Source organism: Sprattus sprattus (assembly GCF_963457725.1).
Source record: "Sprattus sprattus genome assembly, chromosome: 1".
Lineage (NCBI taxonomy): Eukaryota > Metazoa > Chordata > Actinopteri > Clupeiformes > Clupeidae > Sprattus > Sprattus sprattus.
The window spans coordinates 50,940,339-50,957,768 of NC_137920.1; the positions used below are offsets into that span (position 1 = coordinate 50,940,339).

Sequence of the window (17,430 nt, forward strand, 5' to 3'; positions counted from 1 at the left end):
AGGAAAGGATCTGCGCCTTTGACAGTGGCTGTTATGCATATATATATATATGGATATAAAGGTAATGAAACAGGAAACGCTAGGTCCAGAAATGTTAGTTTCCGGAGTTGATGTCGTATGGAAATGATGTCGTAGTGTGCCAATCACGGCCAAGTATCCGTCGCCATGAGCGGACCGACAGAAATTTTTGCGGGGACACGGAGAGCTGTCCGACGTCTCTGGAGAGCACGGAGAGGGCGTTTCAGCTACCGGAGAAGGCGTTTCACTTACCTGAAGGCGTTCCTATGTGCCCAAAAACGTGTCGTACGGAGTAGCATAAAAATGCCTTTATGTTTTCCATTTAACTTTTCATTACATGCATGCTTTTAATGAGATACATTTTCCATAACATATTTACTTAAAGTTACTTATATTTGAAAAGGTTATTCAAGAAAAGTTAGGCAGTCAGACTGAGGGAACAGAGCAGGTAGCTGTAGTCAGATTTCCATTAGAGGACTTAAGAGGAAAACATAAGAACAGGTAAGTCATTATCCAAGCCTAGTCTAAGTGTTATCGTAAAAGACTTCATGCTGTCAGGAAACATATTTTTGCGCTTTGAGATCGATATCAGAAGTGAAGTGTTATGCAATTATAGTGTATGATTATTCTTTGTATCGTTTCAACATGTGGATCTTAATGATTGTATGTTAAAACAAAATCCTATGTTAGAATTACACATTGATGGTCACAGAAACAATCAACAATTGTGCAAAACAGACCAGCATAGTGTATTATATTTCCCTTGTTCATGAGTTGTGTTTTTTTTAGGCCCCATAGCATTCATCCTGCAGTGAGAGAGGAGATAAGAGAGCATATCCTGAGTTTCCCACGCCAACCGAACCACTACTCACGGATGAAAGGAGATGTGGAGAGGGAGTACCTGAGCCCTGATTTAAACCTGCTCCGCATGTACCGCCTGTACAAGGAAAATAATCCGACATCCACTGCAAAGTTCTGGCTCTATAGGGACATCTTAAAGCAGCAGAACCTCTGTTTTGGGCAGCCAAGAAGTGACACTTGTGGGAAGTGTGACGCCCTGTTCTCCAAATTAACAGCGGCTACAACCGACGGAGAAAGGTCAAAGATTGCAGCTGAGAGTGAGCTTCACCATCGCAAGGCTGAAATAGCATACTCCCAGTTGCAGGCTGACACAGAGTGGGCCAAAGCCAATAATGACTGCCATGTCATTTGTATTGACATGCAGGGGGTAGTGTACACGCCAAACCTGACACACTCCAACGTGTACTACCAACGACAGCTGGCGAACTACAACTTTTGCATCCAGGAGATGGGCACCGGCAGTCCACCTACAATGTGCCTCTGGCATGAGGGCATTGCGCGCAGAGGTTCTATAGAGGTGGCAAGCTGCCTTTTGAAGTGGGCAGAAGCATCTTTTGCTCCCCTTGTCCAGGCGAAGGAAAGGAAACTTGTCATCTATAGTGACCGATGCTGTGGGCAGAACAATAACTGGAGAGTACTTAACCTCATGGCCCTGCTCGTATCTAGAGGGTACTTCAGCCAGATAGAGCAGAAGTTCATGGTATCTTGTCACTCCTTCCTTCCCTGTGACCGCTCCTTTGCCACACTGGAGAAGAGGCGTAAGGTCTCCACGCTCTACACCCCCAGCGATGTCACCGAGATGATCCGGGGAGCCAGGCAGCAGCCATTCAGCGTGATAGAAATGCAGTGTGCAGACTTCAGACAGCCCCCTGATGCTACTCTAAAGCGTCCACCTGGCTTCCTAATCACATCCATGATGTGGTTGAAAGTGACAGGTAAAAACTAATGAGTTGGGTTTCTGAGATTATCAGTGTTGGGGATATGTTGGGTAATCTTAATTGAATTTCTTGTTGAATCATGATTTCAGCTGCTGATCCATGGTGTGTCCACACAAAAGGCAGCCACAGCCACTATGAGGAATGGAAGACTTGGCTGATCACCAAGCAGAGGAAGAAACAACCACCTCAAGCTCCCTTGTTTTCCACCACATACGCTCGCGCATACGAGGACCCTCTCCCTGTCAAAAAGGAAAAGCACCATGACCTCATGACAATGCTAGCCTACATGCCAGCGGAGGCTCAATCATTTTATGAAAAATTAGAATGTGAAGAGTAGAAAGCATCCCCAGACTCGCAATCTGATATATAATAATAATAATACTTATTATTATAATAATACTATTTATAATTATAATAATATAGGTATGAATAATAATAATAATAATATAGGTATTTATGTATAATGATAATAATATAGGTATTTATGTATGGATGTATGGATTTATTTATTAAATGAATGAATGGCGTGAGTATTTATGCGCTCTCTAAGTGAGGTTGGTGTTAAATAAAAAAAATTGAAAGAATGAAGTGCTTATTTTCTTTAAGGCTCTGTTACTGTATTAAAACTAAGATAAAGGAATTAGATCTCCAGTGGTTTGAATTGTGATGAATTGGACTTATACTGTTATTCCACATTAACTGGACATATACCGTTCTTCCACATTCCATAAATGTAAATTGCTGTAACTGTTTATTTTTAAGATTGACACTGAAAAATGTTATCTCAATAGAATTGGGAAGCTGTTGTTGTCTATCTTCAAGTAAAAAGAAATATATTATATAATGTTCACAGGCCAAATAACAAAAAAAAGTTATTATTTGAAATTTGAAAATATGGACTTATATGGTTCTTCGTCTCAAGGACTCAATTGTGAATAATATAATTGAGAATAATATTTATTTCATGTAAATTAAAATATTTTCTTTCAATAATTTTATTTCAATGAAAAGGTAAGATTTTTGTGAATATTTTGAGTGAAAGACCAAGAGGATAAACAGCAAACAAATAATTTTTCATAGCCTGTTTTGGTCACATTCACTAAGGGTGCCAATAATTGCGGAGGGCACTGTATGCAATTGGCAATGCTTCAAGTTGTTAGTGTTTTCTAGGTAATTGTACTCTGAGAGGAACCTGTTTTAAAGTAACGGCAGAATTGGTTGTGGTGTGGTTGTTGTAGTGCATTTTGCACCAAAGGTTAACTAATATGCAGAGGTGTGTCTCTAAAGCCCACTGTGTTAAGTGTTAGGGAAAAGTGACCATGGTATGGGTACATGACCTAAAACAATAGGAATAACTGTATTTTAATTATTATGAACTTAATTTGAGATACAGGATAAGAAAATTAAAGGCTGACTGAATGAATGAACTGTCTTGAGGGTCATTAGATGATGATCATTAGTTTGTGACAATTTGTGCATCGACTGTCCAGTTCATTTGGGGGCAAATGATGTTTCCTTTTGTTTATTCAGTTCCTTATAATTTAGCCAGGTTCTGCATATGACACCAATAACTAGCCATTTTATTTTTGTTGATCATGCCAAAGTATTTCGTTGAGATGGAGGATAATTTGGGATAATTTGCTTAGAGTTCCTATGTATTCATAGGTGGTTGCAGAGTCACCGTGATGGGGCTGAATCCAAAGGCCAAGTACATGCTGGTGATGGACATGTTGCCATTTGATGATAACAGAAACAAGGTCCCTCTCCCCACTCCACCCAAGATCACTCCCTTTCACCGTACAATCTATCATGCTAACCATACAGCTCTGATAGTCTATAAATGTGCTCTTCAAAATATCTGAATATGTTCCACTTGAAGGGTCTGTCTGTTGTGGGTTAGTCATGTGACACAAGGTCCCCAATCTTGTAATTCCTGAAATAGGAAAAATAAAATAATCTAATAGCCAATCAAATAATAAAATAGTTAATTGTGTACAATTTAAACTGATTATGTTAATTCAACCGTACACATTTGTGTCCTATGACGGTGATGGGTCTTTCCAGTCTTGGTACATACTGTGGTAACCTTATGCTGTGCTTGTGCAATGGGAAACAGTTTTTTTTTGTTTCTGCCCAAGCCCTTCTTCACACATCCAGACTCACTTGTCCCCGGGGAGGGGTTGCTGCAGGGCCGTCCACACACCCCAGTGCCTTCCACACACCCCAGTGCCTTCCACACTCAAGTTAACATACAATTACCTCAAATCCTCCACATTGTGGCAAATGCTCTGTCATTTAATACACATTTTCCAGGCCACAACACATCTCAAAATATTTGATGAAAGGGAAAACTTGTGTTTACAATGCATTGTTCAGAATATCAATTTGAAAGTGTACTGTTTTGTAAGTGTACATTTTGTACTGTTACTGCCCATTAAAACTGGGTATACTTTCAGGCTAAATGAACCCTCTTGCTTGTAGCTTCATTTGACTGTAGCTGCCACATAATTTAACTTTACACAACTGCAACAACAAAAGCATGTATTGCCACCTACTGGCTTATATAGAGCATTGCATGCTTAAAACCATGCAGTAAAACCATGCATTTTCCCATTTGCTCCATTGAACCCCTGAACAGCAGTTTAAGGAAAATATTGTGATTAGGTAGGATGGAAAACAGACTTAACAGTACATGTTTATTGTATAAGTACCGTATAGTTGGCATTCACAGCACATGTTTATTTTATAAGTACAGTATAGGTGGCCTGGCCCACCCACCAAACTGGCAATAACAATATGCCATTCCACATTGTGGTGATAAGCATCAGAAAAGTTGAGCTCCTTTATTTATTTTCCATCCAGCACGTAGAATATAATGGTTGTAGTTGCTAATACTAGTAATGTTTCGTCATAATCCTGACATTGCTTTGCTCCACCATTGGTCATTGGTTGATGTCTTTCCCAAAGGTTTGGGATCTTCAGCTGTTCCCTTCCCCACAGCTGGCTATGCTGTTCCTAGGCCCATGAGGGCCTAAGCACCTCAGATTCTCATTCAGGCCAGAACTGCACAGCATGACTTAACAGCAAATGCAGCCCACTGTCTCACTGCCATCCTCCACGCAGTTCATTTCCAAACTGCAGTAGGAACACTCTCGTCTATACAGCAATATTTCACACGGTGGTCAATGTCTCTCGGCCACAAGATGTCAGCAAGATTCATAGACTTGATCAACACCATTACCAGTACTGGGGGCCCCGCCCAGACTCTCAGCATCCTGGACAGAATGGGACATTAGGGCTCCCCTGGAAGTGACGTGACATCTGAAGAACAGATGTCTGGGGGCAGTAGGCAGGGAAGTTTGGTCTAAGGGTCACCAGCCACTGTCAGTTTACGGTGACGAATGTACTCAACAGAGGCATGCCCTTCAATGAATCACTGCTTTGGCCCCGGAGTATCCATAGTAAAGGGGGGGAGGGGCATATACTAGGAAATTAAGTAAAATTAGACAATAGATGTGTTGAACAACTCGAGTTTTTAATCGTCCTCACTGGTGAGATTAAGCCATGTTCCTGAGAGTTGAGATGAAATACCACAGGACACGTGTAGAGTAAGGGCAGTTGAACCTTTCAACACTTGATCCCCCCACCCAGAATAAAAAGGCAACACTGCACTTGAGTGTCTCATGCTGTTTTATCATAATTAACAACTTGAACACAGGTCATGATCATATAAATGCTCCAGTGTTTCCAATCTGTAAAGACACCAAGATTACATCTGATCTCATCAAAAATAAAACATCAGTGCAACAATGCTTACTCATCATTACAGGATACATCTCAGATACATTTATTGAGAGGAAATAGATAATTATTCATCCTTCGAGTACTTTACAAAGTTCTAGATAAAGTTAAAGGCATTGACACAGAGATGCTTTCAACAACCTAATTTCTTTGTTAGTCACGGTTAGTCCAGTAAACTTAAAACATTTCTCTTAGAATAATAGGGTAGAGAGGCAGTACATTCAAATGTGTCTAGCGCACAGCTGGAGTGGCTTGGAGTGCACTAGGTAGATCTGCTATCATTCTTTAGTGAGCTTCTACAACTAATGAACTACAGGGAATATCTCAAACCAATCATTTACTCAGTAAACTCGTTATTTCAGAGGTAGACACCAGTGGGTAGAACACAAGAAGAAGCAAACTCCAAATGGTTTAATTATCAAAGATTTCCCTGTTATCTGCCAGGGCACTTGTGAATAGTTGTAGTCGACGGGACGGTAATGTGGTAGTTTCATTGACTAACGTGCCCCTTCCCAAAAAAATCCAGGCTAGTTTTTTGGCAATGTGTTCAACTGCAGAGGGAACACATCACTGCTGAGCAGCAAAATTACAAAACAGCCTGAAAATATCAGACCTGAGATCTCCATGCCTTCAAAAATTACCAAGGCAACATCAGTGGTTTGTGATTCTCAGTATGTAAAAAAACATAAAAACACACTAACACAGTCAAATGAAAACAATAGCCTGCTATACCTACCAACGACATTTAAACAAATGAATGACTTCTTGAAAACGTCAACACACTACAAATGAAACTGCGATAACTAAATGCTTATTTATGTGGTTAGTATTGTATTTTAGTGTGAAAGGCAGCAAACCTACTAAGATTTTTTAACAGGATGTTTGAAGTGAAAAAAGAACGTGTGAAGATCATTTACAAATATTAAACAGTTTGAAGACACAATGTTACAACAAAATACATTACTATATGTGATATGACCTCTGTTATGGACTGTGCGCTTGTGTGTGTGTGTGTGTGTGTGTGTGTGTGTGAGTTTGTGTGTGTGTGAGAGATAGAGAGAGAGAGAGAGAGAATGCAAGTGATGTGTTATACAATATACATACTGGTACATGTTTTTTTTAAATGCTAGCCATAATTTTCTCTGCAGGATCACTGAGTATATATTATAGGCATATACAGACAGCTTAAGATCCAGAGGCAGGTACGTATATGATCATCTTTAAACCTAAAATCTAGCTATATTAAAAATTCATTCAAAAAAAAACTAAAAACTTTTTGGCTGCATTTTTATGACCAGATTGACCTTTTGCGAATAAGGTTAGTAAGTTAACACTACTCATCACAGTGACGCTACGCCATAACACAATCATGATTAAGGAAAGAGATGTTATGAGTCCGCACTCAGACTCATCACGGTCGATCTACAGGTGGGCAAGACTCTTAAAACAAAACTCCCTTTCCAAATGATGAATGGTGGTTTAACTTTCAAACCACCTTTTTCAAGAGACAATAACAGACAAGACCTTATACAAATGAATGTCAAATTGCTACATATTTGCAAGTAGAGCATATTGTGAGCAGTTTTCCATGCAAAGTTGCCTTGTCAGCCTTTACATTTTTTTTACACAAAAAATGTAATAATACTAAAAATAAGTACATGCAAATGATCTGGTCCTAAGACTTTAAGGCTCTCAAGGTGTAGAACATTAAAACTCTTCTGTTTTCTTCTAGTGTCTCCTGGAGAAGGCAGATGTGAGTGCATAAAGCGAGGATAGGCAACGCGTCTATGCATGGGCACTGGTCAGCTGCTGCAGGAGAGGCATCTGGGGAAAAAGGAAATAAACAGATCAGAGGTTAGGTGCTATGAGTTTGAAAAACAGTTACTGGCTAACAGCTATTTGTTTAAAGGCCTCTACAGGGTTTTATATGTGTGTATCATTTCATATTTCTATGTGTTGCAGGAGTTACAGGATAGAGATGGGTTTCATTAAGCCAATACATGTATGTACATAAATAGAAAGTGAACAAAGAAGTAATCCATAATTTTTAAAATGCCGTCAGTAACAATAATGATGGCTGGCTAAACCTCAGTATTATTCAAAGTCTTAATTCTGGCAAAACAGGCAACAAAATGGCCTCTCCTGCGGTAGCATGAGCCATTTGCTACCTCTAACACACGGAACCCAAGTCTCCTTTGGCCGAAGGACAAGGCCAAAACACTTCCTCATCCTCATCTGACGGTGAGTCGTTTGTAGGTTTAATTGTAGTGTGGTTTGATACCTTCTTTTTCTTTCCCAAACTCAACTTGGCCACTTTCTTTGACCTTTCTGCTTTGCAAAAACCAAAGTAAACGTCTAACCTAGTAGTGATGTATCCCACCATTTGCATCTCCAATCCTGGGAGCAAACCTGCCAGGGCTTTGATTGGTCCACACTTCACATGTGACAACTCCCCCCTGGTCACTATGACAACTTCCCCCTGGTCACTATGACAAACTCACAAATTTAGCAATCAGCGCTTAATCTCAAGGCTAGTTCAACCGAAGACTAGGTTAGTGCATCAAATCACACACTACTAACACCACTAGTCATATAAAAAATGTAAATACCTATAGTCAAAAAAGGTTTAGGACATGAAATGTGGTATACCATAGCTTTGGAAGGAGAAAAGCGGGAAAATCGTTATACGCTCAGTTTTGGGTGACCTTGTCTAAAGGTAAACAAAATGTTGACTCAGGGGGTGGTGTCAAGCAATGTAACTATTATAGTTTTAAGATGGTGCCCTTCGTTTTGGAGAAATCACCAGTGTGCCAACTTATCTGTGCAATCACTTAGCCTGCTCTCCTCTACCTGTGTATAAATATACGTGTTTGTTTGTAATATGCGTCCCCAAGCTGTTGCTCGGGGTGTGTGCCCACCTTGGTCAGGTCCACTCCAGTGAGGGCATTGATAGACACAGGCAGCTCAGCCAGCAGCCGGTTCACCTCCCCAGTCACGCGACTCCCATCGCCACTCAGGATCACGATCTCATTTGTTCTGGCCAGCGGCGCTGCCACTTTGGCCGCAATCTGCATACGCACAACACAGAAGAAAATCAGAGGATGTTTGATTTACCAACTTTAAAACAATGTGTATAAAAACTAAGGTTGTAAAAATAAAGCGTTAATTTATATGAATTATTAAGGGTGGGGGGGAAAAAAATCGATTATTCGATTTTTCTCGATTCTCTCTAAAACGATTCTGTCTCGATTCAGAAAAGCTCATAATGGATTTTGTAATAAAAAAAAAATAATAATAATAATAATAATTACACCTCCATTTTATGCTGAAATGCAAGCTATATCGATTATTGGATTGTTCATAGAAAGTCAAAATTGTGACAAGGAAAAGCTTTTTCTCCAATTAAAAAATAGACAAGGCAATTTATCGTTGATTTTCTTTAAATATCAAACACAAAGTAGGAAGTGTCGCAAAGACTCTGAGTAGCAAACTTGAATGTTTTAAAAGTCAAAATGGATTGATAATCGTTTTATCGGTTTAGAATTGATAATTGATAATCAGTTTAGAATCGGTTTAGAATCGAATCGTTGACCTCTGAATCGGAATCTAATCGTCAGGTGCCAAGAGATTCCCACCCCTATTAATTATAGAAAAATAATGCATACAAAAATATTGACTCACACTCTATGGTGCACCTCGACCCCATATATCACTGTGCAGCGGCTGCCATATTGGATGGATATAGTGGCCAGCCTGTGTTGCGCTTAAGCTACGTATCTGGTAATAGTTGTTATTGCTTCCACTGCATGCTTTTTTTTTTTTTTTATGTATTTGTGGGCTTTTGAGCCTTTATTTGGATAAGACAGTGAAGTATTTTTGGACAGGAACTGAGAAGGAGAGGCTTATTGGCTCGTGCCACAGTGCCCCCCTTAACTGCATGCTTTTGATGTGGAGCTAGCTTCAATGTTTTGGGCTGTATTGGTATTTGGATGTTAGATTTACAGCCTCAATTTCGAGTTTGAGTTGGAGAATTCCAGAATGTCAGTGAAATTTCAGCAAAAACCCTCAGGAAATACTTCTAACCATAATTGTAAAAACAAATTGTTATTCAACTATACTATATTTAAACAAAGAAAATTGCATTTGACTGAGGCGAAGCAGAGTTATAAGGTGAAGGTTTTTTGGTGACATGAGTTCACAAGGTAGTGAGATTTGAACAGTGCTTTAGATGTTGGTGTAGTCTCCAGTAAGCACGCTAGTTTTAGAGAAACTATGTGATGGGCTAATTAGGATTAAGAAAATGTGCTCTTCATTAAATAAAGTTAATCAAAGTATCTGTTGTTAGCCATTAATGCGTGGTGAACATTACACTGCCAAGGCTTGTTTACCTCTTCACTTCATGGCAAATTCATGGCAAATCTGACGGATTGCTCCTCACACTAATGCTTCTCACACCAAATCGATATATATGCGATCAATTTAATTAATGAGTTACAAAGCAGGTAATTAATTAGATACAACTTAAAGCAATAGTCAGGAGTTTGTCTGAAACTAGCAAGCTAACTACCTGAAAAGCAAAAACCTCGCAAACACAATAATAAAAACTTGCAGGCATGCTAACTGGTATCTGTCGGTGATATAGTTGGTGAGGTCATGTTCAGAAAGCTTTTCTTATGTTTTTCGCGGGGTGCTCCGCCCCATACTACAGAGCTCCATGGTGCATAGCCTGGACAGCTAGTAGGGCCGACAGGTGTGTCACCCGTCCCTCACATGACCATATACCATCAAAACACAATGAAATATGATGCCAAAACTACTAGTTGCCTAGAGGTTGGCATGTTGTTGCTCTACTAAACAATAAAAACATTGAAAAGCATGCCAAAGTTTCATCCATTGCATTGATAAATACCTTAGGCAGCGCCTCCAAGACCAGGGCAACCTTAGCCGCATCTCCATACTGCTGGTAAGCTTCTGCTTTGAGCCGCATCTTCTCTGCCTCTGCCTTGCCCACAGCCTCGATGGAGAGAGCCTCCGCCTCACCAATGCACCTGATCTTCTCAGCCTCTGCCTGGGCAGTAAGCACTTTCTTCTTCCTGAGAGTGGAAAGGGTTGAGAGAGAGGGAGAGTTGGGGGAGAGGGAGGGGAGGGGGGAGAGTGAGACAGAGAGAAATTGAACAAAGTGAATGATAAGAATGATGTTTAGTGGCTCTAGACACTGAAATGGTTATGGTCAGTGTCACAAGAGTCCTGAAGACTGCCTCTCAGACAAGTGAGGTCCAGTGCTGTGTGATGAGAGTAAACCAGAAGATGACTCATCTACTCATGACTCATCTTGTTGTCTCCTTTGTATGGAGCTTTGGATAAAAGTGTCTGCTAAATGACAATGTAAATGGATAAAAGCCTCTGCTAAATGACAAAATGTAACTGGATAAAAGCGCCGGTTAAATTATTAAATGTAAATGGAAAAAGCGTCTGCTAAATGACTAAACGTAAATGGATAAAAGCGTCTGCTAAATGACTAAATGTAAATTGTTAAAAGCGTTTGCTAAATGACTAAATGTAAATCTACACTTTTGAATTGCTTATAGTTATAGTCTCTGCCAGACTGTATGCGCATGCTGCCTTATGTCACAATTAAAGAAAAAATCATGTCTCCACCTTACATACACTGATAACCACAGTATGCAAATCCCAGTTTTACGTAATCGGGTTGAGGCAAATATTTGCATGAGGTGGGCAGATCTTTCCTCTGCCTCCATCTTCCCTGTGTCTAAATGGGCACCCACAGAGGTCTCTGCATTCGGGCGGAGATGGAACTCACTTCTGTCCTTCGGCCACCTGCTGCATCCTGTAGGCCTCTGCCTCAGCCGGACGCTTCACCGTGGCGATCAGCTCCTTCTCCGTTCTGTCAATCTCCTTTTCCTCTATGGTGATCTGCTTCTTCCTCTGGACCACCTCGATCTCAATCTCCTCCAATCGGATCTTCTGCTGCTCCTTGGCAGCCTGAAGCTCATAGGCAAGCTGAGCCTCAGCTTTCTGATAGGCCAAACAGATAGAGACAGTAGTTTTTATTTAGAGAAATATTACTATTATACTTCTACTAATATGCCTACTAATATTACTGCCATTAATCTGAAGATTTAGCAGCTAATCATGATGAAGATGCCATGTAACATTACTGTGAAAATTGAAAAGGCAACACAAACCAAATAAGAGTTTCATTTCTACTGCATTCTGATGACATTCAATGAAAGGAAAAAATACAAAGCACGAAAATATGAGGCACCTTTGTGTTGACCTCCTGATTGAAAGCAGCTTTCTGCATCTCCAGTTCTCGTTTAGAATCAGCCATTTTAGCATCTGCCTGGAACTTTATATCCATCATCTCCTTCTTACATTCAGCTTCCTACAATATTCCCCCGGAAATGGGTGAACACGGAGAAGGAGAAAATATACAGGTAATGTTGGTAGGGCATTAGGAAAGTGAAAGGAAAGTGAGTCACACTGAGAAGACTTGAGAAAGGAACCAACAAAATGCCCTGTGGGCCAATCTGGTATGACATTGAAAAATGAACTTCCAGAACAATAATATAAACACAAACACACACATAAATAAATGCACTATCCCCAACCCATCTTACCCTGATCCCTGCGTCTCTTTCGGCCTCTGCCACTCCGATATCGGCATCTCTCTGTACTGCAGCGGTCTGGGACTTTCCCAGTGAGCTCAGGTACTCTACTTTGTCATACACATCCTGTCACCAGGGGACGCATCACAAGGGAACACAGCAGTGAGATAAAACAGCAACATACTCAGCAGTGCTCACACACTGAATGGTGAACCCTTAAACTAAGGCTCTCATACAGAATACACAACTCAAAATAACAACAACAATGTAAGTTGCAGGATGGGAATCTTTGGATTGGAAAACATGATAAGCCCAGCACATAGTTTGTCTAAACTAGCGCTAACTGGAGACTACACCATAATTGTATTATACAGACTGTAGCCTCTGAGGTAGTCTCCAGAACTATAAACATTGTGGTTGTGTTTAGATACTAAATTGGCCGTGGCAAAGTCCTGTGCGACACTATTCTTAGAACAAACCGGTTATTGAGGGGTATTCAAAACAGACTGTAGGTATCCAAAGTAGGTATCCAAACTGGTAGCAATATACATTACAAGCCTGGAGCTAAGGCTGTGTTTCTTATTGAGTGGAGTCAGACTAATTGAAATGGAGTCAGATTAATTATGGTTGTACCAAGCAGGGTGCTTAAATTAATATAAATTATGTTTTCAGCAAAGCGCAGAGAGACAAACACGCCAAACTTTCGGACACCTCTTCCGCTATTGGTTTGGGAGAATTGTCCTTTTATAACATGAACAAACGTGAAGCTTCATGTTTGGTGAATGCCAGCGAGGTCAGAGCTTCTTGTGTACCTTTATGGTGAAGCTGAGAATCTCGATGCCCATGCGGCCCACGTCTGGCGCTGCCACCTCACGCACCAGCTTAGCAAACTGATCCCGGTCCTGATAGATCTGCTCCACGGTCAGTGTACCTGTAGAGAAGGAGAGGTTCAGGTTCAGAGGTCAATGGCTGAGCCACAGCACAATGAGTCACATTTCTGCTCATTTCCAACACCTTTGAACTTGCAACACCCAGTGTAATGACCCTGTTTATCCAGTGTGACATTTTATATTTTTGTATATTAAATGGGGTACAAAGGACCTTTTCATTTTAGATACTAAGAATTATATTTTGTTACATTTTTTAAATTATTTTGAGAATGTGACCTGAATGTTGAGAGGTGAATAGGTTGCCGGCTGAAAAGCACTGCGAGTTGGTTCTTTATTGACAGTTCAAGGTTTGCTACTCTACTAAAAGAGATGACAAGCTCTTACGGTGTTCAATGTAATGTGTTTTATACAGTGTAATAAACGCAACAGTTTTATAACATGAGTTGTCTGCCAATCTTTTGGTAGAGATAGCTACACCAAGGAAGATCTTATCAGAGCCCACATACAACTAAAACACAAGTGAAAGGACGTCAAGTGCATCGGATTGGTTGCAATGCTGAAAACACCAAACTACAAAGACTAAAAGAGAAAACGTTCCCCTAATGAAACATCTTTTTCAAGGCTATGAGTCTGAGAGAGAGGAAATCAACCACCTACACAAGATGCTCTACAAGAACAGTTCATGAACATACCCAAGTGACTACCATCACATCTTCACATAAGACTTACCCAAGATTGAGCGCAGGTGACCTTCCAGTGTCTGCAAGACGACACTCCGGATCTCATTCACTGATTTGCCCAGAAACTGCTCGCAAGCAGACTTCAGCATTGTTCCTTCAGATGAGACCCTCACCTGTTGGTAGAGACACAACTAATCAGCCAGTAACACAGATGCACCTAGACTGAATGCCAGCTATCTGGTCATAGTATTTTAGGTTTATAGTGTTCAAACACACAAAATACATTTTCCATCAGTGTTGGAGACTCTTGTATAGGGCTTGAACTGATACTTAAGTTTGCTTCTCTATAGTATATTGGAGTAATTCAGCAGGGTTAGGCTAAGGTGCCGTGTCCATCTCTACTGTTCTGACTTAGTACCACAATGAGACGTGCTGCCTACATTCTTGCAAAAAGGAAGCTGAGACTTAATGCATTTAAAATCCCATAGATTTCAAACCACATACCAGCATCCCATCAGAAAACTAGAAGTGGGCCTAATTAGGAGATTACAGACATGTAGGCTATAGATAACAGATTGAAAGTTGATGGTGCCGTTTAGGGAAACAAAATGGAGTTTTGAAATAACTTTACCCTATAAATTAGGTGTATAAGTCCAACAATATTTTCAAGAACATAGGCAGCACTCTATACTGTATGAATAATGTACATTTCAACAACCATAACACATTTCCACTGTGAAAAGCAGTCAACAAGCAGGCATCATCCACTGCATGCTAGATGTAACCTCAGAGAGTACACAATCAATTTAAAGAGAGCTCAGATAGATGGCTGGTCTCAAGGGATTCTGACGTCCCCAAGATGGGCTGTCTCAAATGACTATGCTCTGCTGTGCTCACAACACAAATGACGTTAGGAGACCATTTGCACGGGCAGTGCATCAGTCACCTGCCCATCCTTGCTGCCAAAGGGAAAATACAGTGGGCAAAGAAGCTGCACTCATGGGTAAGGGAAGGAGATAACGTGTGCGATGAAAATGGAGGGGGGGGGGGAGGAGGATGGTGGCAGCAGCTTCTTGGGACTCGGCTTACATCATCTGGCAAAGGAAATGAACACCAGACATGGGTGACGGGGCTCAACACATCCACCACGGGGAGGAGTGTCCAGGCAAGCAATCCATGAATCCCTCATGCATTCACGACCACAGCACACACAGTAACAAACATTCACAACATGCTCAAACTGTATAGCTTCACCACAAGGGGGGGGAATTAAAAGATGATATAAAGGATGGTTTTGAAGAACATTTATGCAAGTCCCAAGACACTTATAGCTTATTAATGCCATTTGACCTCTACTGCTGTCTTTGAAAACAGAAACTAGTGGAAGTAGTTTGTGTAAGGAGGCCGTTGGCTTTTTATCCATTTTCCTAGGCAAATGTCAAAGAGGAAGTTGGCAACTTAACATTTCAACAGCGTCGTTCAGGCTTGTCCTGTGTTAAGAGTTTGGTCCATAAGAAAGTGAAATATAGAGTAACAACAACAGGGAGAGTTCCCAGGCCTCAGCATCAGGGATACAGTCTGTGCACAGCTAATGAACTTCCAAACACTTTTTGGCACTGCAAGCATATGGCAAGGGAGTCAGTGAGTTCTTCCTCTGGCTAGGATTATCTGGACTAGGACAGACTGTGTAGCGAGGACAAGGAACAATGTTTGTGCTCCCCTCATTTACAGACAAACTTGCTTTTACATAAACTTCCATCAATATCTCTTAGTACTTGAAATCATGCTAGTTAGCTTCAAGTGTCAATGAAAACACGTAACTTCACAGGTGCATTGGGTCTTGGCACAGATAATATAAACATAAAAAGGAAAATAAAAGATGAATGGGAACAATAGTAACAGGCAGGTGTGGTAAATCCAGTTCTGACTGTCTTCTGTTATAATGACTTTCATGGGGGGGGGGGGGGGGGGGGACTTACTTTCTTACTCCTATTATGCTGAAAGATGGTTTTGCATTTAACTTCAAAACATGTTTTTAATTTATATGAAAATATAAACCAAATTAATGGCAATATGCCAATATCCATAAACATAACTATAAAATGCAAACATAAGCATAGGGATTTATTCTGAATTTAGTTCTGTCTAGCATACAGAGAAATGATTGATCTTTTCCAGGAGACATTTATGGCACTGCTAAACTTTGGGCCATTCCTGAGAGCCTGAAAAGGGTTGGAGGCAATGTTCGTATTGGTCCAGTTAGGAGGTTAACAAAATCAAAAACAAAAACAAACAAAAGAACAAATAGAGGGTTCTGAAGCGGCCTGGATCTGAAAGAAGCATTCCTTAATGGCGAGGTGAGGTAATTTACCTGTGCCACTCCTGTGACAGTTAAAGCTACGCCCTCGGCTGTCTCTACATCCTCACACTTGGGCTTCAGGGTCATAATCTCAAGGGTTATCCTGTGGAGAACGCAAAACAAAAACAACCCAAAAGGTTTGCATGTTCCAAAAGGAGATAAGAAAACCAAAGCAAATCAAAAAGGTGTTAATGAAAACAGACAGCGACGTAAAACAAACAAACAAACAAACAAACAAAGGAGCAGCATTCACTCCAGACACACAACCCAGGTGCGTTGATAGTGAAACGGAATGCTTCTGAAAATTCAGGCTTAGAAAAAGTCTTCCGCTGTCGTTATATTGTTTGGCAGAAATCAGCCACATTTTAGAACTCAACCACTTAATAAATACAATCCCTCCTCTGATAGTTTCCTCCAAAGCCCCTTCTCAAAACACGCACATGACCTACACTGGCGCTCACAAAAATACATCATTACCCTGATTGGTGCGAGTCACCTTGCTCTAATTGGTTGGTGTTTGCAGTCACCTTGCTCTGATTGGTTGGTGTTTGCAGACATTATCAATTCCATGAGCCTTGGGTGGTCAAAGAGTTTAGACTTGATCTTCAGAGCATTGCTACAATAACAGCCGTTTGACGGTGGGGACAATTTCACCAAAAAGGTTCTTTGTAATTGTCATGGGACTTTGGAGCATTAGGCGTCAGTTAGAACTGCATCTCCATTAACATTCATGGGAATGTCCACTATCAAAGCACCAGGGTGAGACACATTAGTGAGTTGATAAAGAGTTGTAGCCAAGCCCAGAAAAGGTTAGTAACGGTGGACTTTATCTCCCCTTCAGCTGTGGAGGGAGGAAAGAGAAAGAAGAGGAGGAAAGGTTGAGAAACCACACGCTCAGTCAGTCCTCTGCTGATTTTGCACTTCTTTTGTTATTGGTCCCAGAATCTCTCCATCTCAGCTGGAAACTCTGTTTGACTATTGTTTTTTTGTTGGTTTGTTTTGCGATGCATTACCTGAGCGACCCCTGTCACATCCAAGGGCACACCCTCCGAAGTTTCGATATCCTCGCAGCGACAGAGGATGGTCATTACCTCCAGAGACAGTCTATTCAGGCAGGCAGGCGAAAAACGGAGTGACAGGAGAGGCAGGACAGCAAGTATTACAAAAGCGGTTAACTAAATCAGAAAACAGGTCAGGGGCAAGGGTGCAGAGGCCAGGAGGTGGTGGGAAACAAACCTAAGTGCCAAATCGCCA

General features: G+C 40.9%; 1 protein-coding gene across 2 annotated transcripts in view; it reads right to left on the reverse strand.

The window, feature by feature from the left end:
- Positions 1 to 5,489: 5,489 nt before the first annotated feature.
- LOC308373814 (flotillin-2a) overlaps positions 5,490 to 17,430 on the reverse strand; it is a 31,788-nt gene continuing 19,847 nt past the window's right edge. Inside the window, exons 3-11 of one of the 2 annotated variants that reach the window (XM_080849459.1) lie at positions 16,189 to 16,279; positions 13,867 to 13,990; positions 13,060 to 13,178; positions 12,260 to 12,373; positions 11,905 to 12,024; positions 11,440 to 11,654; positions 10,528 to 10,711; positions 8,537 to 8,686; positions 5,490 to 7,442 (exon numbers count right to left, since the gene is read on the reverse strand). In XM_080849459.1, the coding sequence (XP_080705585.1) occupies positions 7,404 to 7,442; positions 8,537 to 8,686; positions 10,528 to 10,711; positions 11,440 to 11,654; positions 11,905 to 12,024; positions 12,260 to 12,373; positions 13,060 to 13,178; positions 13,867 to 13,990; positions 16,189 to 16,279 (1,156 nt within the window). In that variant the 3' untranslated portion in view covers positions 5,490 to 7,403. Of the gene's footprint in view, positions 7,443 to 8,536; positions 8,687 to 10,527; positions 10,712 to 11,439; positions 11,655 to 11,904; positions 12,025 to 12,259; positions 12,374 to 13,059; positions 13,179 to 13,866; positions 13,991 to 16,188; positions 16,280 to 17,189; positions 17,281 to 17,430 lie in introns of both variants that reach the window. The other variant, XM_080849460.1, reaches the window with a different exon arrangement.